We start from the raw sequence: 26658 nt of genomic DNA on the forward strand, positions 1-26658 counted from the left end.
TAAATAAGTGGAGTGTGAAACTACGGTACTTTATAATTAAAAAATCAAATAAAATATTTTTCTTTTCAGAATTTAACTTACTATGCGGGTGATTCTCTGAATTCAGTGCACTTTGGTGTCCTGCGCTTTTACCTCAAAGATTCTCATATAAAGTGAATCACAAAAGGCATTTTAAAGGTGCTGTAGGCAGGATTTTGCTAGTCAATGCTAATTTTTCTGTGTTTTCTTTAGATTAAATGTTAGAGTATCCACTGATAATCCTTTAGGAGTGTAGCATAATTGCACTACCGCGAGGGCGCAGCGTTTCCATCTGTCTCTGTTCTGAGCTGAAAAGGAATCTCGACAGCTCCAGGTATCTTTGACCAATCAGAAGAGACCCCGAGGCTCTAACCGTGATTGGTCGAGGGGCGTTCGTCGCACGTTCTTGTGGGAGGGGCTTAACTTGCGTAAGGGCGTGATGTCAGAGAAAACAGGACAGGATTGGCTGTGCTGGGTTTCAAATCGCCATCTTAGATGGGTCAAATCGCCATCTTGCTTAGGTAACCCTAAGCAAGATGGCGGAGATGCAGAATCCTGCCTACAGCACCTTTAAATCAAGCAATTGAAGGATCCATGTGTATTTGCGTTATAGCACACAAATATATTTTTAAAATTATGTTTAGAAAATTTTATGACTTGCCGAGGCCTAGAGGTCTGCTAAATGTACATGTCCCCACTTACCAAAGTTACTTTTTCATTGAATATAAACCAAATAAAAATATCCAGTAACTATATATTTTTTTGCTAATATAATTTTCCTGTCTATGATTACCTAAATTAAAGAAATATAAGAAAAATACATTAAAATTTTTTTACAATGGCTATATTTAACCATGTCCCTCAGTTTTGTTCAACCCCATAACACCATATGTACCGTCAGCCTTTTCAAAATAATGGTTTAGCCCAAGTTCTTCAGCGTCCAGAAAGTGACAACTCTCATCATTTTCCCGCACATTCTGTTAAAGAGAGGTAAGAGTTAACATACTTTCTTTGTGATATTTAATTGTTTTTATCATCAGATTGACATCGTCAAGCTCAACCTTTCAACTCTGTTACATACATAAATGATACTTACTATTGTTTGAGTAAAAGCAAATAATTGTCTAGGTAAAATACATGAATTTCTTGTTTTTCTCATGGTATATGATGCTCTACACCCTAGCTAATGTGGATGTGTGACTACTTTTATTTAAAATCTTCAACCCCGTAACAAAAAAGCACTTTTACATGGTTGAAGCGCTGTTACGAGGTTGAATGTTGCACCAGCCAGTCCATTTTAAATCAATAATATTTCACATTCATTTGGATTTCATGCCTAAAGGTGGGAATTCCTATTTTCTCTGAGGTTCAAATATGCCTTCATCAGATGCAATTATTAGAAACACTATTTTTTGTGAAATATTTTTCAATACTCAGAGAACTCAAAGAGCACCGAATTCAGAGAATCACCCATACATTTACTGGTAATTAATTGAAATGATGATGTTTGTGGAATTTAGAGAAAACCCATCATTGAAACAGTTTTGACAATTTAGGGTTATTTGAATGATTATTTATTGGTTCTGGGAGAGAACCATGAACAGTTATGTGAAAAGATTATTATGTTCAAGATTTAGCCGAAGATTCTAACATTTTGAGGAGTGAGGACGGTCTTCCTCTGACCCTTTAAAACATCTCAGCTATGAAACCAGCAGGATCCAGTCTGCAGCCTTCTGGAGGATTTACTGGTTGACACTACCCAGAAACTGCTGGAGATATTTCTGTTTACTGTCCTTCCCTCTACACTGACATCGCTTTGCATTGGTGTAAATACCAGACAAACCTGCACCGTCAAAGTAAGAAGAAACAAACAAACACACTTCTTTTCATAAATTATTTATGTTATATATTACTTCCTGTCAACATAAGTAAATATGATAAATTACACTTCTGGCAAACAGTCTTCATTCCTTTTTGTTTTCAAGAAAAGAAATCATGATTACAGTTTTAAGTTGTGGGTAGTTGCAAATCTGTAATCTCAGTATACTATATGTATTTTTACCACCAGTTTCCAGATAAAATTAACAGAAGTTTAATCTGTAGGCTGAAGAGAAAATACTGAAATGCGTTCAGTAGAATTTAGAGCAGCACAACCAAAACACGAAATGAAGAAAAATAGAAAACAAGGAAAATGGGGATGAGTTAGCAGACAATGAGCCTTTGCAGGTGTCTCCAAATGTGAACCTGCAGGACTGTTTGTGTGGAATTAGGAAAAGCAATCACTGCAATCCGTTCTTCCCAGCTCAGAGGAACCAAACATCCACAAATCAATTCTCAACATAAACAAACAAACAGATAAAAAGACGGAAAGTAGCCATTAAAGAAAATAATACAAAACAGAAAAAAAAACATGGACATGGACTGACCATGTCCCAGAAACCAGTGGCTTCAAAAGAAAGAAATCAATAACTTTTAATAAAATCACAAAGGCTCCAAAACACAGATCAGTCAAATAAAAGAAAAAAACAATATTAAAAAAAAAAACAAAACACTCCAACAATTAGAACATTACTAATGTGTGATGGTCACTTGAAATAAAAGTGAAGCTGTATATTGATCCGTAGGAAACCATTCGTGGACCCTGAACAACAGTGAGTGGTTTTTGCCTGTACGTTTCTCCTCATATCCATTGACACGCTGAAGCTTGTTGTTTCACTGCAGGAGAGCAAGTTTTCAAGGACTTTGTTTCTCACAACACTCAGTAAATGACAGGAAGAAGTGGGGGCTCACAGGCCAGTGGTCTGTCCTTCATATTCAATGCAGGGAAATGAAATGAAACAGGTTTAAAGAAAAGTTTACAAAAACAACCAAAGTAAATATGTCTTCAAAGAAATACTTTTCATGTGAGAGGTAATAAGATTTATCTGTGTATCAATTCACTCTCTACAGACGCAACACGCTCCTCCATGTATGGCCATGAAGCTGTTTCTCCTGGGCTCCAGGCCAGTGAAGAGCTGCAACTGGAACTGACTGTGTCTCTTTAGGAGACAACTGTCGTCTGTCCCAGTGAGAGAGGATAATAATGGATAATAATAATAATAATAAAGGCACACAGCAGAGTAATGACTTGCATGAACCGCTGTGGTCTTCATCTGTTCCTGGCGTGTTTCCATCCTCACATAAAACACTGATTTCTTTGATGTTTGCACACGATCACTGTACAGGACAGAAGAGCACGTGAAGCATGTTTCAAACAGATATCTGAGAAAGTCACATTCTACACAGCAGACTGCTCTTCACTGCTCTTTATATGAGTGGTTTTCAAAGTGTGAAGCAGCCCTGCAGCTTCTGGGGGGACAGGCTGATTTCTTTCTCTTCTTTCATGGTCTTGAGAAAAAGTCCTGATAAACAAAATAAGTGGGGAGTAGCACTACTATTTTATTAAAAAAAAAAAACAACAAAAAAAAAACAACAAAAACAAAAACATTTTTTGTAAGCTTAGATCAAATTCATGAGAGTGTAATAATGTATTAAATAACTGTAATACAATACCAAAATTAGCAGATCTTATTAGCTTTAAAACTGCATGTCATGCTGATCCAAACAGCCATAGGACTCAGTGGGCTGGGGGTTGAAGCTCTGCGAGGGTGGGGGTCGTCCTCTCCCACGCAGTACTGTAGCAAGGGACCCCTGGGGCCCCAATCAAAAAGTAACAGGGGCCCCTTCAGGGACTCTGCGACGGGCGGTTGTCATTGCACCTTGGAACTGTAGCTGTCTAGTGAATGTATTCTGCTGTCCCGGCCTGAGCTGAGCTGCATGCGCCGTCAGCGCGGGGTGGGGGGGGGGTAGGGGTTGCGGTATTCTGTTGATTGTTTGGGTCAAACTGTTGGCCCGCTTAGGGGCCCTTCCTGGCTTAGGGGGCCCCAAGCGAATGCCTGCCTTGCCTAATGGGAAGCTACGCCTCTGCTCCCACTATGAACACCCCCGCTGTAAAGGAAACGTCTCAGAAATCCAACAGTGTTTTGTGCAGTGATGTGGTCTGTGAGGCCACCGAAGACAATCAGATGAAAAAGGTTCATTCAATAAACACCTGAACCACTTTGTGGAATACAGCTGCATTATTCAATACACATAAAAACACGTGATAAAAGATTGTAACATGTAAATATGGCAATAACAGCTGATCATTCTGGCTGCATTAAAACCAAAGCAAGTTCAGTGTGTGAAGGTGAAATGATGAACAAAAAAGAGTGAGAGACACATTAAGCACAAATATACATATTCTGTGTTTTTGTGCATTGAAACAATGTTGGTTTCAAGTGAGCCCATATCAGTCACATTATGATGCACGAAACAGAAAGATCACACGTGCAGCAGCAGCATCCTCTGCTCGAGGCAGTCTCATGATCACTGCAGCCACGCTTTGGGCGGCTGAAGTGTGATACAGCCACACCAAACCTCAGGGGATTCCATAGATCAGAAGAAAAAAGAAGAAGTCCTGTGTTCAGAAAATGTTGCCGTTCCATGACCGTGCAGCCACTCCAGACATTTCTGGTCACAGATGACTGTTTGGTCTCCAGTGTGATCGGAGCAGCTTGTGTCCACTTTCAATCTGCAACGATGGACAAAATGGTTCTACGGTTAAAATGGTTCTCAAGAGCAACTACAGAAAATGTTCAGGAGGAGGAGGGTATTGGTTTTATTAATTTTATGCAGCTCTTTAACCCTCTTCAGCTGTTTTGCATGTTATGCATATAAAATATGAAATGAATGTAAAGAGATCTGCATCTGAGAGAGCTTCAGGGAGCCGCTACAGAGGGGCTGAAGAGCCACATGTCAGCTAATGTAATGAAATGATGCTACAGTCTTGCTGTTGACATTCAACCGAGATCAGCCAGAGCTGTACATCGCCTCTGAATCAAAAAGAGTGTCCCTCCTCTGATTTGGAGCTAAATTCTGACACTATAACAGAATAAAGTCTTCAGCTAAATCCTGTGGTGGTGTATTTTAGAAATCCTAGTCGCTGTCCTGCAGTCTGGTTCAAACTTTGCTCTGAAGTGTCATTATCTAGCATTCTGCTATTGCTTGACAAACGCACATTATTACATTGCTTTGAAATGAAATGTCCTAACAAAATTTTCCATGAACTGACATTTCAACATCTAATCAAAGTAAAATACATCCGATGAGGCAGAAACTAGTTGATTCCTGAGTCTAACGTTTGCAAAGTTGCACAGTGATAACAGGCTTGTTATTCTGCGTCAAGTAAAATCACTGTTTTGTTTTTTTAATATGTTCTACACGTTAGACAACAATTGCTTAAATACAGTAAAAAAAGTTATTCAAACTTTAACAATTTAAGAGTGTTCAAGATGTGAAGTTCATCTATATGTGATCATTACCTTCTTCTGGGGCTCCATGGTTAAACTTCTGTTGATTTTCCAATTATAAATTCATCACCCTGAAAGACAAACACCGACAATTATAGAATATTCAATACCCTCGTGCAGTTTAGTTTTTTTTTTTTTGTCCTGTTGTTCTTCTTGATGTAAAATTATTGCCTCAAACCTTTAGAGAAGCAAAACATTTACATCTTATTGCAGCTTTACTTTCCGACACCACCCCCTTCAGCTCATTCAGTCAGTAACCAGGTGACTTTATTCTACCTTCACCTGCACCAGAGCACTAGCTGGGTGTGGAGGTTTGGAGACGACACCTGGCTTCTTCCTGGTCAGAGCCGGCGAGCCGTTGATCCTCAGGCTGGGCGTCCGGCACGGCGGCGCGCGGGGCTGTGAGCTCTGGGAAACGTAGGAGGAGTCGTCCACCGCCTCCCCGCTGATGGCCGACAGGCAGCTGCGCTCGGAGCTGCTGAAGAGGTTTGTGCACTCCCCAGAGGACTCGGTGCTGTCCACTGCATCGGGGACACGGCAGGTTTCACCGAATGAATCCACGAATGTGAAGTTTGACTCGGACAGCTGCGTGAATCAACTCACTCAGAGCGTGGTGAGCTTTCCACGGTTCACAGCTGCGATGCAGGTGATGCTGGTGGAGATGCAGGGCGTTGATCTCGTTGTCGGCCACGGCCTCCGGGGACGAGCGCGCGGCCGGGTTGGCGTCTCCCCCCTGGGACGGGTTCCCGGGAAACCCGGCGGGGGGCAGCGAGCCTCGGCCGGACGAGGACGACGACTGGCTGAGGGTGGTGGAGGCCGTGCTGCCCGAGCCGACGGAGTGCGGCCGGGGGAAATCTAGGCCCCTGTGTGAACAACAGGCCACAGGGACTGACGACACACACACGCCACCAGTGAGACAACGATGGGCTGCGTTAGTGAGGGAGGAGCACTGCGGGTTTATCAAGCCTTTTCTCTTCTCTCACTGCGTTGGCAAACTCCAACTAAGCTAAAGTAACAAGGATATTTGTAATATTTAAGTTGGATTTTCCTACTGCTGCTATGTGAAGCATCAAAAGTTACCATTAACATAAATGACAGGGCAGAAATAATGAGTAAATCCAGGAAGTTCAAGTGACGCCGTGACACACTGACATCCGTGGATTACATTAAAACGAGATGAGGATGAGATGAAGAAGCTGCTTACTTCTCCCAGGCAGGACGCAGCTGATGGCTCTGTCGCAAATGGCCGCTTCACTGGGCTGGATGTCCATGAAAGGCTTGCGGCCCATTCCCATGAACACCCTCTCCTGCATCCGCAGCTCTGCAACAAATATTTAACTGATGTTACTAAAACCTGCATGAGGAGAGGAATCCACAGGCCAGTAAAATATGCTGCTGCTGTGAGGACCTCTGCTGTGAGCGGCCTGATCCCACAGGATCCTCTCCAGGTCAGTGGTCCAGGCTTTCTTCACCTCCATGCTGGAGGCCTTCAGGGTGTAGGTGTCCTCGCTTTTCCTCCTGCGGAACCAAATCTCAAAGCACAAGGCGCTCATGCCGGAGTTATGGGTCATCCCAATGTCACTCGTCTGCAGGTGAAGACAAGAAAATGGAACAGAAATAAGAAAAACTGGCTGAAGTGACTTTGTGGTCGATCTGATGAAAGCCCAAAACAGACTGACGATGAAGACGCCTGCACACCTTGAATGACTGCTTGTAGACATAAACATCATTCCCAACATCTGTCCTCTTGGTTTTGCTGAAGAGAATCAAATCTTCAAAGAGGAAGACGCGGCGGACGCATTTCTTCTTCCTGAAGAAAACGGTGAATTCGTCCTGACGGATCAGCTGACCCTGCTCTTTCAAATTGACCTGGCAGGGAAGAGAGAGTCACAGGAAGTTAAACCCGACCGATTAATTTCACCACTTCCATTCATGCGCGTGTGACGTGAACTCCTTACATCGCAGTCCTGGATGGCGTCCATGGTGAGCAAGTCGTTTCCGTGGCGCATCTGAAAGCGAACCAGGTCTGCGGCCGCCTGGATCTCCGCCCTCTCTCGCTCCCTCTCGCCGGGCGTGTATGAGGACGGGCCGCAGACGCTCTGCGCGCACACGCTAGACGTGAAGAGCGCGTCCTGGATCGCGTCTGTGGGCCTGCAGGAGCCGGCCAGACCCAGCATGTCCTGCAGCAGCAGGCTGTACTTGCTGATCCTCTGGATGGGCCTCAGCAGGTAGGAGGACAGGTCCATCATGTCCCCGAGCTCCTGCTGCTTTCTCTGGGAGCGGAAACAAACGCCATGAATTTGGCTTGATTTTCTTGGAGTTTGCATGTTTGTCCTATGCACGCCCCGGTATGCTGGTTTCCTCCCAGAATGCACTGGAGGCAACTATTTGTCAACAGCTCCATGAAAATACAAACTCAATGTGCAGAATATGTTGGAGTGCATTTTATTACAGTAATTTATTCTAAAGGTCTAAAACTACATTTTTGTCCCTTTTTGTCCCTAAACACACAACGAATTATTGATGGTCTTGAATTTAGGAAGACATTTTTTGTCTTCAGCAACTTTACCATTTACCACGACACAACTGTGTTGTAGCTGCTGATTTTTCAATAAAGTCATTAACTTTATCTTAAATGTAAGGTTAAACTGTTTTAACAAAATGTTACGATGTTCCTCTTAAAGGTGCTGTAGGCAGGATTCCGCATCTCCGCCATCTTGCTTAGGCTTACCTAAGCAAGATGGCGATTTGACCCATCTAAGAAGATGATTTGAAACCCAGCACAGCCAATCCTGTCCTGTTTTCTCTGACATCACGCCCTCACGCAAGTTAAGCCCCTCCCACAAGAACGTGCGACGAACGCCCCTCGACCAGTCACGGTTGGAGCCTCATGGGCTCTTCTGATTGGTCAAAGATACCTGGAGCTGTCGAGATTCCTTTTCAGCTCAGAACAGAGACAGATGGAAACGCTGCGCCCTCGCGGTAGAGCAATTATGCTACACTCCTAAAGGATTATCAATGGATACTCCAACATTTAATCCAAAGAAAACACAGAAAAATTAGCATTGACTAGCAAAATCCTACCTACAGCACCTTTAAGCTCAATTCAATTTGATTTAAATTTTATTAGCTAATTAATTAAAAATATATTTTTGAATTGTTTTCTAAATTTAATTTAGGATTTTTTTAATTCAGATGGCCTTTTCTTGGTCAATTAAATAATTTATCTGATTTTTTTTCCCTGTTATTGATTTCATTTTGGTCACTTTATCTTCATACAGTACTTTCAATCTGCTTTTGTTTCAATGTGTTTTTCATTCTGACATATTCTGCGTTTGTTTTCTGTTTAATTCATGATTTTGTGGCTGGTGTGTTAACCTGCACAGTGTCATCACAAACTTTTAGCAGTAACTGTATAGTGACCCTCAAAAGGAGGAGCAGATGGAAATGAGCCCACCTTGAAGATGTCGTGGCGCCGGTGCAGGATCAGGGCGTCTGACTGAGGTTTGTTCTTGCTGTACAAAGCGTACAAGCCAAAACTCTCGCTCTGTGAAAACAACCAAGCCAAATGTATTAAATCTGAAACTACATACGAAAATAAAATCTGAGCAGCGTCCCGATCAGGGGTGTAGCGTTTCTACTGACGTGTCTGAGGAAGCAGCGAGCCACCATGGCGGGCTCCCGCTGGCAGGCCTCCAGCTCGGGCAGGAAATAGTGGCTGTGGAAGTCGTAAAGCTTCTCCAGGTTACCGAAGATGACCCCTCTCTTGCCCCTGAGGTCCTGAGGGATGTCGAGTCTGTCCATCAGGGGGAGGTAGTGGGTCAGGATGTAACCCAGCGAGCGAACGTACTCCCTCTCTGTGAAGACCAGCTCCTCCATGACGCGCTGCAGCCTCCTGGTGATGCACAGGTTGGTGTTCACTGGGGAGACTCTACTGTACGCATGAAAATGGCTAAAAAGGTCATTTTTATAAGCAGATTTCCATCATCTCCTATACCTTTCATACTTTTAAAGAACCTATTGGCTATAAATATCATGCACACAAACACTTTCAGGGTCTTTCTAAAATCAACAGACACCCGAGACGGCACAGCTTGGAAAGTCATGTTTGCGTTTTAAGACCTTTTCTGTAAGGCGTTTTCTTCTTCGGACCTCCATCCACTCTGAACAACAGTGTTTGATGAATCCGTGTGCTAACTTTGGTGCTTATATCACAGTTTTTGGTCTGATATGCTGCACCGCACGCCTCTTAGGTGTGTTACAGTTTTGTAAATTGTGAAAGAAGAGAGGAAAGGAGCAGGGACAGTACCTGCAGCTCTTCACTGACAGCTTTAAAACGGACAAAAAGTATATGAAAAATTCACAGGATTAGTAAAATAAGGACATGACACAAACTGTTACTTTGCAAAGCAACTACCTGCTAATTCCAAACCTTATTTTATACCAGTTTAGCTCACAGCCAGTGAACTTACAGGGCGCTGCTGGTGCTCTCCTGTGGACTTCCCAAACTAAAAGCATCCTCGTAGCGTCCGACGGGCAGGCTGGAGTGTTTGCAGCAGGAGTTCCCGTTTCCCCCCGCGGCCCCGCGGTCGCTCAGGCAGGAGTCGTCTGAACAGAAGCTCCCGTGGCGGGAGAGCTGGAACTTCTGGGCCTCCTGGAGGATCCGACAGGACGGCTGACCGTGGTGAGAGCAGGACGACGGGGATCGAACCCGCTGCTCCGGGGGAGTGGACGAGCCGGCCGTGGCCGCCGCCGTGGCGCAGGAGTCCTGGCTCACCGACCTCGTCACGAGGCCCCGCCCCCACGGAAACCACTGGCAGCCCACGGTGTGGGACTGAGACAGAGCGGCGGCGTCTCGCTCGCTCCTCGCTCTGCTCATCATCCTTCTGCGAGCCTCTCTCTCTGTCCGGCGAGAAGCCCTGCTGGAGAAGGAACGAGTTTGAAGACATGAGTGACGAGGAGAAACAAACCACTGCCCCATGCCACGACCCATCTCTCGTGACTGGACGTTGAACCTTTACCTCTGAGGTGACTGCGGCGGGACCCTGGAGCTCGGACTCGTCCCGGCCTCGCTGTCACCTTCAGGTTTGATGATGGCGTTGCAGCACGCCACTGTTGTTGAGTTTGAGCTGTTGCTGCCCAGAATCGGCCTCCTCTTCCCTAAGTCCACCACTCCGGACACGATCCCCTCCCACTGCGGGTGCCGAGGCCCCGGGGTCGACTGCACCACCAGGCTCTGCCCACCGGGTGACGCCGTCTGAAAGTTGGTGTTCGCCACGTCCACAAAATGACCTTCAAACCAGCTGCTGGACTCCGGAGTTTGAGGATCAGCCTCTTCCACGTCCTGCATCGTCTCCTGGAGCTGCTGACGGGCCTCCTGACATTTCAACCAGGCTACGTTCCAGACCCTCATCCCCCGAGAGCCTCGCAGCGCGCCGGCCTGAGCCTTCATCTCCTGGAATCGCTCCGGGCTGAAGTGGAGGAAGCGGTCCTGGAAAGCCTGGAGAACGGAGCTGTCGGCGCGGGACAGAGCGGCGCCGGGGCCGGTCGGTCCGGAGCCGAGCGCCGCACGGACATCGGACTGGCAGAGAGACGCGGCGTCGGGGTCGCGGCTCTGGGGTCGTGTTGACTGACTGTTCGCTTCATCGGCCTGTGGGGCACTTTGGTCTCGCGTTGAGTGGGTTCTGGTCTGCGTCTGCTCCAAGTATTCAACGCACTCACCGGCCAGCGCTGTGGCCTGTAAATGACAAGAGATTTTTATTTACTGTGATGGAGAACAGAAGTAAATTCCGTGTGGATTGTTTGCATTTTGGAAACATCCCCCACAGTATAAAACTAATAGCACTGATTTTGGACCAACCTGCTCACAAAAGTCGCACACATTGACCATGACCTGCAGCTCCCGGCCACACGTCTCCGCCCTGCACAGGAAGTCCTCCATGCCGGCCTTAAAGCTGCAGATCAGAGCACCGAACGCCTCCGTCTCTGTGTAGGCGACGCCGCTCTGCTGGAGCCGCTCGGCCTCGGACACCAACGACATGGCGTGGTGCCTTCGGTCCTGGAGGAGGACGGAAAAAAACAGATACTCACTGCTAGGCGGACAAAAAAGAGAGAAATTCTAGTACAGACGTGTTTCCCCGAAAAATACAAACTGGGACTTACATTAGCTTCAATCAGGAAAGCAGTGAAGCTGCTGAGGACTTGCTCCATCCTGGATCCTGAGTCCTCCACTGACTCCGCCTCCAGCAGGTGGCGCTCTCCCTCCACATTGAACCACTGCTGGATCTAGACTCAGGAGAGGAAAACTGATCAATTTTACTGTTTTGATATGCAGAATAATCTTTCTTCCCAAAGTTTTGTGAACTTCAAAACAAGGTGATGACTGCCTTTGACTTTGTTGTTGCTGAGACTGTTGATTGAGATCTTTTTAGTTGGAGTTTGAAAGGACAAAATATGCAACCTAAATGTAAATAGTTTGAATTAACACTTTTCCTCTAAATAGTGTTTTGCCAAAAATCTTTATTTTATTTGGAATTTACATCTTTCCATCTGACCTTACAGAGAGATAAAACTGATCACAATAGTTATTGAATCAAACGGCAGATCAGCGGTTCTCGCAGCGTACCTGAGCGAAGTGTCCCTCCATCTCTCTGAGCTGCAGCAGGTACTCCAGGTGCTCCAGGGCCATGTTGGACCTCTGCACCAGCACATGGGCCTGCTCTTCCACTTGGTTGTACAGGCTGGTCACAGAGTCCACGGCATCGCTGTGTGCATGAGAACGATGAAAGAACACACAACTAACTCATGACGTCATGTACATTTCTCCCTGATGTGCTTTGAATCCTCAAAATATTTTTTTTTACAGTCATCCGGCTATTTAAGAGGATTTTTTTCACCTGAGGTCTTCACAGTGAGGGTATTTGAGGTCACTCTCCTTCCTCAGGCGGGCCAGGATGGCCCCGCCTTCTCTCTGCAGGCTGACCAATCGGTTATCCTCCAGAACATCCTTCATCAGAGTCCGCTGGTCCATCATGCACTGCTGCACCGTCTGTTAGGCAAACAAATACCGGCTCAAGAAATAAACAGTCATCTTAGCCTGTGCTTTCTTTCTTCCTTCAATGAAAAAACTATTTTCTTCACAACAACACATCACACACAGTGCAGCATCAATGCAGGCAGAGGTTACATAACATGGAATTAACATCGCTTTGATGCTCACAATACCAACCTGCACAGAGTCCGTCCTCTGAGGCTCCTCCAGCTTACTGATGGCTCTCAGCAGCAGGCCAGACGTTTCATGGAGATCATGCACGAATGGGAACAGTTTCTAGAACGGAAAGAGAGGGTGAACATTTTTTACATCATGAGCAGATTACAAAGACACATGGAGGAAAAATAAAAAGGAAGTTGATGAATGGGGCACCTGATGCAGCTCCATCCAGTCGCAGTAGGTGCTGGGCAGCGTGCCGTCCAGACGGGAGCTCAGCTGACTCGCATCCACCAGCTTCAGCAAAACCTTCATCGACGCCACGACGTCAGTCTGCCTCAGGGTGGAAACCAGCAGACGTTAGAGGGCTTCATACAGCTCCTGTTACTCTGAGCCATCCTCACCACCACTTCAGGGCACTTCTCATGAACCCAACATGTTCCATGTAAACCACCAATTCAGAGGTATTTATTAAACACATCATGTGTCTTTATATCTGTAGCACGTTTTAAACACTGAGTGGAAGACCTGACCTGTATCCCAGGACATTTTTCTGGTCGGATGCTGCTTTCTTTGTCCACCAGCAGCACCAAACTGTTTACAGCCTGGGGACACAGCTCCTGCACATAGTCAGCAAACAGAATCCATGAACTTCGTGAAATATGAATCAAATCAGTGCAGTGTGAGCTTAAAAAACACCTCCTACTTCTTAAGCGAATGTACAATAACAGCAGATCAATTAAGAATATGTTTCTTCCTTCATATCTGAGTATGCTCTTCATGTTTGAGAGAAGAACTGACATCAGATTCTGAATAGATCGTCTGTAAACTGCTACTTAACAGTGCAGAGGTTTGTTCGTTTCTTACCTGAAGAGTTATTAAAGCTTTGTAGAGCTGTGGCGGAGGATGCATCTTTCTAGCGTCAAAAATAAGAGTCATCCCAGCTTCTCGCACTTCTTTCCTGCAAACAGCATCAAACCTTGAAATCAATCCCTAAAATAAAACTCAAATAAAAGAGAAAGTGTCTTCCTGTTTGCTTGTAAACAGCCTTCCTTTGATACTCTTTCTGTGCAGCACACAACTTTAAAAGTCCAAGTTCAATCACTGACAGGAAGAACATGCAAACTACACACAAAAGGGCCTTCCAAAGAGGAATGCTTCTGAGCATAGTAATTTTCAAACTTTAAAGTTTGAAATCTTTCTCACCTGGTGATTGAGTGGAAGTAAAGCAGCATCTGGAAGATCTCCTGGCTCGTCACAGCTGATCTCCACCCCTGGTGCTCTCCATACAGCTCCACCATTGCCCTGCTCATCCTGTCTCTGCCGCCTGGACGGTTTGGGACAGGGAAAGAGGTCAGGGGTCAGCTGAAATCCTGATTCATTACAGGGAATCCCTATAATGACCCAACTGATTCATTTTGGGGAACGGTTACCAAACTGTAGTGCAAATAAAGACAGCGATGCTGCTGCGAATCAAAAGACAGCTCTCACTGATTGTATCTAAACTACACTACCTGTGAGAGACGCCAGTCCCAGATAGACGGGGTGTGCTCCAGGGTCTGGGGACCCCAGGTGGAGGTGATCAGGCCTTGGGCGTGCAGACGCTGCCTGGAAGAACGTGTGTTTCCCCCGCAGTGAAGGTGCGTCTGTCTGTGACGGTTTCTCCGTTTGGAGGCCATTTCTGCCAGGAGCACTACTGGGCTGAGCAGCTTCTGTGGACAGTTGGTTTTATATAGTTAAAACACAGTGGATGAAATAAAGAAATAAAGCGTTAGCAGCACTTTACCTGGAATAACTATCTTCTTCCTGTTAATCTTGGGTGAAACGAGCCTGAAGGCTGTGCTGTTTTTACATTTGACGACATGCAGCTGAGGAATCTCCGCACGGACGTCCGCTTTCTCTTTTCTCCTGACGTTTTGACCTTCTACGATGACCAGTTCACACCTCTCCGAGGTGTCCACCACCGCTGTGGAGAGAGACGAGCATCTTCTCTCTGCTGCGTTCTGAGCTGCTGTGAGAGGCTGGGGGAAGTTTGGATGCGTCTCAGTGGAACTTGCTTTGTGTTGCAGCCTTTGATCAGCCTTCACAGCCGTCGGCTTCCCAGAGGTTTCACTTGAGCTGAATGGTAATCCGCAATGTTTGGTGGAGGCATCGGACGGTTTTGGACCATTTGAGCTTGGCAAAGGTTCAGTAGTGTTTTTCCTTGTTGCGGCGGCGGAGCCTGGTCCATTCACATTGTGTAAACTGTCATGAGACTTGGCAGAGCGTGTGTCCTGTGGTTCACTCAATGGCACAGTGGTCCTTTGAGCTGTCTGTTCCAGTCGCTCACCAAACCGCACAGCATGTGTTGCCCTGTAATCCATGCAGGGGGCACTGTTTGTATTTCCTGGTTTCCAATATGGAACGGTGTGCTTTTCTCCCGACTCCTCACAAACGGTTCCGCCGGCAGAGGAAGAAAACTGTTTTTTACACCACACGTCTTGGACATTACACCAAGGATCTCCTGTTCCTGTCTCCGCTGGTCTGGGTCTGTCTGCCTGGTGGGAGAAATCGCCATCCTCCTCCAACACAGCCGTCATATTCCCCCTCTGCTTCCCCTGCCCAAAGGCCACGGGGTTTTGAATAGCAGCCTGGTACGAGTCCCTGTATCGACATCTCAGCTCTTGAGCTCTGCTGACCTTCCCGCCCTGTCTCCTCCTCATGCACGGCGTGCAGGGCTTCTCTGCGAAGCGCACGGTGCGGACACACTGCGAGGCTTCGGAGGGGTCAGCCGGAGGGTGATGGGGCTGGGAATGGTGGAGAATGGACTGAGGACCTGGCGCTGCGGACATGCTGGGCCGGGATGACGGAGCAGATCTAAACTGACTTTGAGGCTTTGCGGGCGCCTCCGTGTGTTCCTGCGGTTGTGTACACGGGTGGAAACGTGAGACTGGCTCTCGATGTGTTTGCCTGTGTGAGTTCATCTGCTGGAGCTGTGGATAACTTTGCATCTCTGCTTCTGTTTGTGCATTTGGTTGGATTTCTGATTTATGCTGTCCTTCTGCCAGTGCCTGAGCTCGGCCAAAGAGCATTGTAGCCTGCAGCACATCAATATATTCTCCTTCCGCAACAACTTGGGGTTGGAGCCCCTTTCTCACCGGATCCTCCTGGTTTGCCGCCTTTTGTTTATCTCGCTCTGTATTTTCAGATACAATGGAAACTGTACTTTTCCCTCTGGATTGATCTAAATCTGTTATTGTGGCTGTACTGGAATGTGTCCCAGTAAACCGGCTGTCCCACGTATTCGGGGAAACCCAGCCTCTAGGCTTAGGCTCTGTCTCAGTCTCTTTTACTTTTGCCAGGCCAGCGGATGAGGCAGTGCTTGAGTCCACCAGGCAAAGCGACACAGCAATGCCATGCTTCGCTGGACATATTCTAGTCCGCACAGAGAAAGCAGAGGGCTGTGAAGAAGGCGGTGAACCTGACTTTTCAACAGTTACAGGACACTGTTTGACCTCAGATTCAATTAAAGAAGAAGAGGAAGAAGAAAGAGGAGGAGGAGGAGGAGGAAATGATGCATCAGATATAGAAAGGTCAGAAAAATCAGAAAAACATGGAGGAGGAGGAGATGGTAGAGGAAGATATGGAGGAGGAGCAGAGGCCATGCTACTCCCAGCACCCTGTGGCACCTCCACAAAATCAGGCACGGCCACCCGTTCCCATGGCAACCTCACCACACCTTGCTCAGTGGCGAGCAGACACTGGCCGAGGGGCGTTCCCTGACGCCCGTGGTTGATCTCATCCAACCAGTCACGGCTGAAAATGCACGGGTACGAGGTTTCAGGGATGGGAGTCTCCTCCACTACCCCGGTCCTAAAGCCCTCCTCCTCCAGGAGGCTGCACACCACGATGCGAGCCGACTGATCGCAGAACGGTGCCACCTGGAGGTAGAAGTCGCCAGGCTGCAGCAGCTGGGGGCTGATGGGAGCGAGGTGGACGACAACTTGGTCCCGTAAACACAGAGGCCAGCCCTCACAGAGGAAAAGTGCATTGGAGTACGGAGCCTAAAAGGAGACAGGGTCAAAGACAGGATGTTCTGGAAGGATAACAATTTACAAGGAATTTACAAAAACTGTGTTTCTGTAAAGAAATGTGACTTACACATGCAGCCTGCTGCACGGTGTCTAAGATGTGCTTAGCCGGGACCAGAAAGTCCAGCAAGCAGCGCAGAGCATCTCCCCTGAACCGACTCTCGATGATGTGGAAGAGCTGGCTGAGGACGGTAGGAGCAGTGGCCTCGAAGGGCGGGTACAACACCGACAGCAGGTTCTGGATGGAGCCCTCCAGAGAGTCGAGGTTCTGGAAGCACAACGAAGGAAGAAGGGGCTCAAGAACGGCCTGGAGACAGTCGCTTCCTCTGACTGGTGTCACCCATTAAATTACAAGAGCCTCATCCTCCACCTTGCTTCACAAACACAAACACAAACACAAACCCAAACACAAACACAAACACGCTGTGCACATCATGAACTGTACCGGCAGCCAGCCTGACAACAAACATCCAAGTAAACACAGTGTGATGGCTGCTCCCAAGGCCAGATAGCCTCCTGGTTTATGGTTTCACATTCCCTTTGACCCGAACTCATGGCCCGCTACCCACTTTTAGGCCCTGCTTTATTTAGCCCCGCAAAGGCCACAGCGGCAGACCTCGGGGGTTAATGTATATTCATGCATGACTGGGGCTCTGTAGGGTGAAATATGGCTTCTGGGAGGTGATGTGTGAATGTCGACACATACCACAAACGTTGCTACATTTTTTTCCTCCAGGTATGTGCTCAGTGCCATAAAGGTCTCAAGATTTACAGTAAAAACAAACAGAATGGGATAGTTAGTGAACGTTAGTTATGATATTTGTTGGTTTTTTTGTTACCTTTGGGAAGGTGAGCTGTTCCTCTTATTTGAAATCTCTATTTAAAGCTGTGCAAAGTGGACGATGTGTGTGTCTGTGTGTTTTCCCTGTGATGGACGGGGACCTGTTCGGGGCGTACCCAAAGCTTCAGTCCCCGGTGACCCCGAAGCTGGATTAAGCGTTATAGAAGACGGATGGATGGAATTTATTTTATGCTACTCAGGGGTTTCAAGCTGTAGTGGCAAATAAATGTGGGTTGTTAGTAATGGAATGAGAGCCGGGTGTGGGAGGGTGTGATGAGTAACGTCCCCTCAGACTATCACAAGTAGGATTCACACCGTCTCACCACAGTGAAATTTACCTTAACTCTATTTGTGCATCCTATTTTGGTTTGTTGTTTCCTACATATCTGATGCTTTATATTCTCTCTTTTTTTTTCGGGTCGTCTCCTCTTTCCGTCTCATCTCTTCACATTATCATCTGAAGCCGCTGCACTTCCGGCCAATCCGCAGCCTCAGCAGCTTTAAAAACAATTCTCTGACTCACAGCTTTCTGGTCACCTCTGCCACACCTCTCTGGGAGGAAACACAACAGCAGGCATGAAGATGGCATGAGGGAGAGGAGAGGAGAGAGCTGAGAGCGTTCAGAAAGGAGGAGGACAGATTGACAGCTCAGAAGGATGAAATTAAATATCTAATCCTGAGATCGAGACTGCTTCTATGAATCCTGAATAAAATCAGCAGAAGGATTTTGTTGTTCACTGTCAGGAATCTAAAAGTTTCAGGTCTCCAATGTTTGGACAGACAGTACCTTAAAAATCACACCAATTCAAATGAACTTGACCTTAAGAGGAAAGCTGAACAGTCATGTTGGCTCAGACTCACAGACAGCCAGAGTCCAGGAGCCAGAGAGCTTTCACCTATAAGAAACTAGTAAAATATAACTGAGTGTGTTCACACCGCCGGTAAGACGAGTCAGCAATGTGAGCACAGAACCAGTTACTGTACGATGGCTAAAAAAAGGAGATCCAGCACATCCAGATGGCTGGTCAAGTGTGGGTTTTTTTTTTTTTCCATTGGCGTGTTTACGTGTTTGTCTGGGCTGTATGGACTCGCCGCTGCGCCCAGGTCAGCGTACAGTTACTGTGAATTCACATGGCTCTATATAAACACCCGGATCTCTCTCAGTCAGCCACTGAAATAAATGAGGACGCTCACATTACCGTGGATAAGATGTCCGGGAGCCGAGGCTGAGGACCGTTTGAGTATCTCTGTCCGCTATCATTATGAAACCAAAATAGTCTCCAAACATTCCTGATGCCAAGCAGGTTCCCGTCCAGACAAGTCAAAAATATTTAACAATGAAGAGGAAAGCATGCGTGCAGACTCAACACAATGCTGTGAAGGTACAGTAATGACAGCTTCTTTTACAGGGTGTTTTGTTTTGTCTCTGGGTCGATTTCAAGAAAGGAAGGGTGTTGTGACCACAAGACGAGCAGCTTGGATTCATCCTAAAGGAGACAATATGTGGAGACCTATTAATCTGACTTGTGCTTCCTTTAGCGGTTGGTGTGTGAGCCGATTCTCTGTTTCCTCCTGCAGCTCATACACAAATCTCCTGCGAGATGTTCCTCCTCTCTTCAGCTCCAAGATCCTTTATAATCAATAATTGACATTGATTATTTTGGAAAGAATCTAATTAGGAATCATATTTTTCGAAAGCAGTGGAAATAATACAAGGTTTTACAGTAATTGCTTGTCTTTGCTTTTGAGAATTTACCAAAAAAAGTTATTTTACTGGACAACTGAAATGTGGTCAGAAATATTCTGCTTCTGTAAAATCATATAAACAAAAAGCCTGAGAAATATGTGAAAGACAACAAGCAGAAGTGATCTAAGTGGGCCAAACAGTGTCTGATGCATCCTTTAAAAAGGCATGAAAAGAATCAATTTCCTGTGTTTATGTCTGCAGTTTTATTTTATTTGAACAGAGCAGAGTCCCTGCTGGATTTCACACGAACTATTTCAAATGGTTTTCCTGCAGCCGACACTGAGAGGAGGAGCTGGAGGACAGACGTGAATTTGTGTCACGTCGAATTAAATAATGTGATTAAAACTATCCTTTCAATAACTTGGTGTAAAAGTTGACATTAAAACATTTTGACTCTATGTGAGTCGATGCAACAGTGATCTGTCGTCACACTGTCAGTCTCAGCACATTTCTTCAGAGTCTAAAGAACATTCTGAAAGTAAAGATTAAATCAGCTGACATCTCTTTTTTCATATGGCGCAGCTCGGTTAATCATGTGGTAAATGACAAAATAATTACAGCACGACTGGAACAGAGCCGTCAGCACAAACCCTCACAGTTTCTGGGAATGACTCCAATCCTTTTCATCCCACTCTCTCTCCCTCCCGGATGTGTTGTGTGTGTTTCGGGGTGTACAGAGGACACCGTGCAGAGGACACGGCCGGGGGAGAAGGAAAACCCCCCGAATGTGATTTTAAACCAGCTGGAACATCCTTATAAAAGATGTCGGGTCACTTTTAGCTGCTGAGGCAGTTTGGACTCAAGGTGGAGAGGATTGGAATTATGTTTTAATAAAATAAAATGAAGCAGCTAAAGTGAGATGAACGAAAAAAAAAGGCTAAGTTTTGTTTGTGACCCGTGACTTGCTGTTGAAAATGAATAATTTGGAAATATTATCTTCATATTGGTTTTTATCACTGCTTACAAAACTTCTCTACTCACATTATAATCTTAAAGATAAACATATAAACTTAACTGCGACTATTTAAAGATTGTTTCTGTCCAAAACAGACATTTTGGATTTGTGTTCAAACTGAGTTCACACAAAACTGCAAATTTAATCTGCAGCTGGAAATCACAGAATTAAAAATTGTTTTCTGAAATTAATTGAATCATTAGTTAAAAAAAATGAAGACAAACTTTGATTTGTCCTTGACAGTGTGTTCATAGAAAGAACAAATCTCAGAGTGCAACTTAAAAGCATTTTTTTCAACTTTAAGAGTTTAAAAAAATAGCCTGATATTCCATTTACACATGATAGAAGATGCCGAGAAGCATTATACTGACTGAAATCACACATATTTCCAAATTTCTATCATAAAATAGTCTGAAAGTTTGAAAGATTTTCTCATTTTTTACAGGACAGATTTTTTTTCCATTTTTTGCAAGTGATCCAAACAATGTAGACTAGAGCATTAAACTGGAAGAGTGGACGTCCATGATTACAAGAACAGATTCAGCAGCAGTTTAAAAGTGATTATTCCCATCTTTACTAAACTTTCTATGTTGTTTAAGCTGTTGGTAAATTTTCAGCGCGACACACTCCGTAAACGCTCATGCATTACTTTTAGCCCGGCGCTGTTGAGGGACTCAGGCTGTAGAATATACGTCACAACAGCTGTGTCCAGGGCATTTTATTTACATCCCCAGTTATGCCAGTAAAAATACCAAAGTGAACAAGACTCGAATGCAGACTTTCCTTTTCAGCTGTTTTTTTTTTATACACACACACTGTCACTTCACTCAATTAAAGAAAAGATGGAAAGATGCAGCTCTGATAAAGATCTCTGCAAAAATAAAATAAATTATGAAAAGTTCAAAAAGAATTTGAAGGATAGGCAGTAATACAGAGCACCATTCAATCTACTGGAGCACCACAGTTTCACTTCCGAAATTACATAATTTTTAAATAAAAAAAAGCTTATTTTCTCTTAAAAAAACAATCACATGAATTTCATTAAAAAAATGTTTTTAATGGAAACAAAGTATTGACATTAAAATTTTATTAATGTAACTGGATAATTCATTTCACTGTAACTCTAAATTGTCTTGACAGTGGTCAGAACTAGTTCTGAGCAACTTTTGCGAATGTGAGGAGAGAAAATTGACAAAAACTATTATTTAATTTTGGCCATTTTGAATGCATCAAAGCTACTAATGTAAAAGAAAAGCAAAGTTTATTAATTAATATGACAACCATGTTAACCAGTATGTCTATTTCCACTGCTGCGCCGATGACACCCAGCTCTACCTCTCTACCAAGCCATCTCCATCACTTCCTCCAGCCTCCCTCTGCCTCTGCCTACAAGAAATTCACTCCTTGTTCACTCTCAATTTCTTGAAACTAAATGGTACTAAAACCGAAGTCCTCCTTGTAGGCACCCCCCCCCCCCCCACTCTCTCCAAATCTAACAGTTTTTCCGTTTCCATCCACAACTGGACTGTCCCTCCCTCCCCTCAGGCCAAGAGCCTGGGTGTCGTCCTTGATAGTACACTCTCTCTCCACTCCCACTTCAATAACATCTCTCGTCTCCGACCCTTCCTCACTCCTCAAACCACTGCCATCCTCGTCCACAGCCTTGTCACCTCTCGGATTGATTACTGCAACGCTCTTCTCCTTGGTCTCCCCAACAAATCCCTCCAGAAACTGCTGCGCCTCTAAAACTCAGCAGCTGGCCTCATTACCCGGACTCCCACCATTCACCACATCACCTCCGTCTTACAACAAATCCACTGGCTCCCAATAAAACAGAGAATTAAGTATAAGACACTTGTCATTACATTCAAAGCCCTCCATAACCTGGCCCCACCTTACATATCCGACCTCCTCCACATGGCCACTCCTGTCCGTCACTCCGCTCTTCCTCCAGCCTTCAGCTCTCTGTTCCCCCTGCCCGCCTCGTCTCCATGGGGCACAGAGCATCCAGTCGCTCTGCTCCCCAGCTCTGGAACTCTCTCCCTCCCGACCGCCGCACCATTGACTCCCTGCCACTCTTTAAAGTCAGACTCAAAACAGTCCTACATCACCAATGTCTCATAGTCGCATCCACCATAACAATGTTGTTGCTCTGTGTTTTATGTTGTGATTACTGTTTTTATTTTTTCTGTGTGTTAATGTTCAGTGTCCTTGGGTGCTTTGAAAGGCGCTTTTTAAATTGAATAAATTATTATTATTATTGTTATTTTAGATATGCAAAGTGTGCAACCTGCAAAAAAAAAACAAAAAAAAAAAATGATTTCCAAGAAATGCAAACCTGTTTATGTATTATTGTATAGTTGGCTGCAGTTGTTACGTTTAGATTTTTTTTTTAATGCTATTTCAATCATGTAATAACTTATTAGATTATTGGTCAAAATGTTATCAAAATAATGGATCAAATATCTTAATGAACTATTGTCAAGGCATTACTGTCTGGGCTTCATGAAACTTTATGACCACAGTTGTTCCATCATTGGTTGTTTCAGGGAGTAAAAGTCTTCAAAAAGAAAACAACATGAGTACAGCTGTTTAGTTCAGTTTCTATATTCAACACCATTTCATGAACAAATAATTAAAACTAAGGTGTGAAAATGTTCTCTCCTTCATTGTTTCACCATTTTTAAAACTCTTTCAGGATCTTAAAAGCAAACAAACAGAAGGAAAACCACCTCATCTATATCTGCTTCACAATGTTTTGCTTCAAACTGACAGGCAGACATGAAAACACATAACTGAGACAGAAAACAGGCATGAAGTGGATCAATCCTGATGATTTTAGCAAAATTCAACAGCAAAATAAACAGATGAGCTCTATTATAGAAGCTGTGCCATGATAAAGCTTCACTGAGCCTGTATGAAACACTGAATGGTCTCCTGCTGGCAGGTCGCAGAGTAAATTAACTCATGATGAAGGATGTCAAAAGTGCATTTAAGAACTTCGTTAAGCTGCAAAATATTTCTTCAAATGTGTCACATTTGCTCAGAATTCTTCAAAAATATCTCACATGTTTAAGGCAATACATTCACCATCGCTGCACCATCCTGCCTTCTGTATTCATGGCTCAGGGATTAAAATTTCACTCTCTCAGTAACTTTTGCAGATCTTTTCCTTCACTGTCATTAAGACAGATGTGAGTAAATCCAACTAAATCAAAAGTTTTGCTGTATTTAGTTCTATAATAGGATGGATTTTTGTCTATCTCTCTCTCAGATAATTGCTTCTAAACCAAGATGAGAAACAGAATTCAGGTTTTGGTTGCACAAAACTATCTGTCATGTTTTGGCATCAATAATGTATCACTCTAAGTTATTTATGGCTCAAAAACAGGAAAACAGATTAGTCAGAGAGAAGGCACCAAATTCCTATTTTTGTTGGAACAGCTCTACTTTCATCCAGTAAATAGATTTACCTAATAAACACTGTGCTGTGTCTTTTATCCTTTAAACTGTACCTTCGGACAAGAGCACAGAGAGTCAGAAATGTTTTCTTCTCTTAAGCTCTTTCTTTTCCTAGGGTGGCATGTTGTGTTTGTCCAGCTCAGAAACGGCGGGTGACAGCAGGCCCCGGCCGAGGCGCCCTGTGGTCACGCTTAAACACCGGCTGAGAAGAAGCACGGCGCGCGACCACCGAGGCACCGCGCCGGCCAGACATTATATTTAGTAGCTTGACGGGGATCAGCAAGTCGGAGCTGGCGGAAGGCAAACACCAATCACGACGGCCTTGATCAGCAGGACGGTTTGACGGTGGCCGTAAAGTAGCGGTGCGGAGGCGGCCGGGCCTGTGTTTAACTCCCGAAAAACACGTCAGGGAATTATGAATGAGCCCAGACTTTAAAGGCGCGATGAGCGGGCTGACGCGTCTGCGCCGCGTGTGTGCACGAGGCGTGTTATTAAATCAAAGTGTGTCTTAGCTTTCACTGACGGGCTCGTCTCATCTGTAATTAGCCCACAGCTGCGCTTAATGTAACGAACACCGGCAGATTTCATAACAAACAGCGAGAAACCATCGCTAAGAAACAGAAGAAAACAGATCAGATGCTCTCCGTCACCCCGATCCGGCTGAACATTGATGAACGTGTCGTCGAACCTTTTAAAAGTGCCGCATTGACTCCTAATATTACACACACACACACACACACACACACACACACACACACACACACATACACACACAGATCAAATGACACTAATTAGGATGTCGAGTTCATTCATGTGAGGTGAAGCTTGACTGAAAAAGACTTTTAAAAAAAATCTCTGCTGCTCCGGGACTTAAAAATAGGCAGAAAAACGATCAGCGGAAGTAAAAATGAACCTTTTGCAGTTGTTCAAAGCCGTCAGACTCAAACACTTTGAACAGCTGCGTCACACTCATTACAGCTCAGTCACCAAGTCGAGCTCAACTGAACCCAAAGCCTCCGTTGATATCACCAGAAACGCTCTGAAAGCGCACGGCGGGGCCGGGCGCCGAAGGAGCGGAGGGGTGATTTGTAGTATTGCAAACAGAGCTGCTGGACCGCCTGTTGTGTATTTTCCATTGAATCAGCGCGACGGGACAAGATGTCTTTCTGCTGAGAGAGAAAAGATGCTGTGTGCAACCTGGTGGACACAGGAACAAATACCCAAACATTGAGGTCACTCCCAAAACAGGAATAGTCGGGTTAATAGACTCTGGTTTCAACGACACGGCAAATATGCAGGGAAGAGGGCGGGAAACGTCAGGGTGGTACACACACACACACACACACACACACACACACACACACATACACATCTTAACCCTTGCCAAATCAAACCTGCAGGAGAGCTGGGCGGGCTTTTTAAAATTCAGCTCCCTGCATAACGTCAGAGCCAAAACAAAAACACCTTTATGTGCAAACAGGGCACGCCTTCTCTGAAACCACCTCTACGTAACAACTCAAAGAAAATACACTCATTCACAACTTCTCCTCCCTCCGCAGGATGTGAAGGTCCACGACCGGCACGCCAAACGGCGGCAGCTCTAACGAGGAGATCCCGACATTCACCAGGGCGAGACGGTTTCTCCTGGTTCCTGCGCCTCCTGCCTGCCAGGAAGAAGGACGCAGATACAGTGGCTGGTCTGTGAAATCCGCCTCAACGCTGAGAAACCTGAGACCTTCACCTTGAGTCGAAACGCGCCGGCAGAGCGGCGGTAGGAGCAATGGGAGCTATGCTGCACACAGTCACAGTGCATGCATGTTGTAACATAAAGGCTTACTTGTCAGGACATAATAAATACATGTCTCTGTGCTACTATTTTGAAAAAGCGACTGTAACGGTCTCCTGACGCTTACAGGGAAATAAGCTGCATGCAGTTATTTTATTTCAGATGTCAAAGAAGGAAAGGTCGATGTTAAAGGATTCTTCGCTGTTCTCATTTTTTATTTGTTTAACGTTAGAAAGTGCATCTCTTTTAGTTGAGTACATTTAGAGATACTGAGATCCCAAACAGAATCAAAAAAATATTCAATTTAAGAATGAGGGCCGAAGACTGTTCAATGTTTTGAATCAACAAATCACAAACCATCGCGATTACTAAACATGAACCTTTCAGCCAGTTCATCATTTATCTGACAGGTGTTATCAAAATATTAGAAAATGTGCGGGTTTTTTTAGGTTTATCACACATTCCATAATAACACAAACACTGCTACGTTTTGCCCCCTTTAGTCCGGCTGAACATTTCTCTCCTCTCTGTTAAAGCGCCACTGCACATGTCTAATACGGGAAGATCATTCAGAAAAAAACATGACTTAAATATTGTGACAGTAAGTTCTAACAAATTGAGGGTAATTTTCTTTCATATAACAAGATACTACACAAAAATATACAAAACAACTACTGAGAGATTATTTAAGGCAGATATAATGAACTGTTATGAATAGTTGGTATCTGAAGGTGTTCATCTAGTCATCAAAAGTAAAAGACATGTCTTGAAGTAACCTTTAACCAAAACGAAGAGCCTCAGAGAGGTACGGACATGAAAGTGAAGTGACCTTCTGATCTGTCATTGTCTCAGAAGGTTAACGCAGGAAACAATCCATGAAGAAGCCGTAACTCAAATATCAAATATCATGTCTAAGCCCCTGATGTAAACAAATCACACAGAAAAACAACATTCGGAGGCAGAAGATGCTGTTTGGGACAAAATGTTAATTTAATACAGTAAATTCTGATGTTAGAATAAGACCAGAGGCCGAAAGCCATCCCAAATAGAAGTAAACAAACCGACAGGAGATGAGAGTGAGCCGGTAAACAGAGCAGACCGCCACATTACCATCTTCCTTTCTGGGTGCTGTCTTCACTTTTCCTCACAACAGCAGCGTTTTCAGAAATAATCCACTGGCAG

At 45.0% G+C, this 26658-nt stretch overlaps 1 protein-coding gene across 1 annotated transcript; it reads right to left on the reverse strand.

Annotated features, from left to right (window-relative positions):
• Positions 1 to 4252: 4252 nt before the first annotated feature.
• On the reverse strand, positions 4253 to 26658 carry LOC115408541 (uncharacterized). The gene is made up of 28 exons (XM_030119363.1): positions 26587 to 26658; positions 16756 to 16953; positions 16265 to 16658; positions 15170 to 15370; positions 14402 to 14581; positions 14130 to 14327; positions 13822 to 13942; positions 13483 to 13576; positions 13149 to 13235; positions 12832 to 12948; positions 12637 to 12735; positions 12305 to 12456; positions 12034 to 12172; positions 11571 to 11693; positions 11269 to 11466; positions 10430 to 11145; positions 9943 to 10327; positions 9718 to 9737; positions 9054 to 9303; positions 8866 to 8955; positions 7367 to 7681; positions 7107 to 7277; positions 6817 to 6994; positions 6613 to 6729; positions 6012 to 6296; positions 5691 to 5929; positions 5421 to 5479; positions 4253 to 4630 (listed from the first exon to the last, which is right to left on the reverse strand). Exons 1-27 carry the CDS (start codon positions 26587 to 26589, stop codon positions 5441 to 5443), a joined length of 5109 nt encoding a protein of 1702 aa, XP_029975223.1. The 5' UTR covers positions 26590 to 26658; the 3' UTR covers positions 4253 to 4630; positions 5421 to 5440.

Source organism: Salarias fasciatus, chromosome 20 (genome assembly GCF_902148845.1).
Source record: "Salarias fasciatus chromosome 20, fSalaFa1.1, whole genome shotgun sequence".
Classification (NCBI taxonomy): domain Eukaryota; kingdom Metazoa; phylum Chordata; class Actinopteri; order Blenniiformes; family Blenniidae; genus Salarias; species Salarias fasciatus.

What these genes read in the sequence shown, in the direction of transcription:
- LOC115408541 (XM_030119363.1), bottom strand. An exon ending in GGGACTGGCGTCTCTCACAG is followed by an intron (nt 13,943 to 14,129) that starts GTAGTGTAGTTT and finishes CAAACCGTCCAG; the next exon opens with GCGGCAGAGACAGGATGAGC. An exon ending in TCAGGCCGCTCACAGCAGAG is followed by an intron (nt 6,730 to 6,816) that starts GTCCTCACAGCA and finishes TATTTGTTGCAG; the next exon opens with AGCTGCGGATGCAGGAGAGG.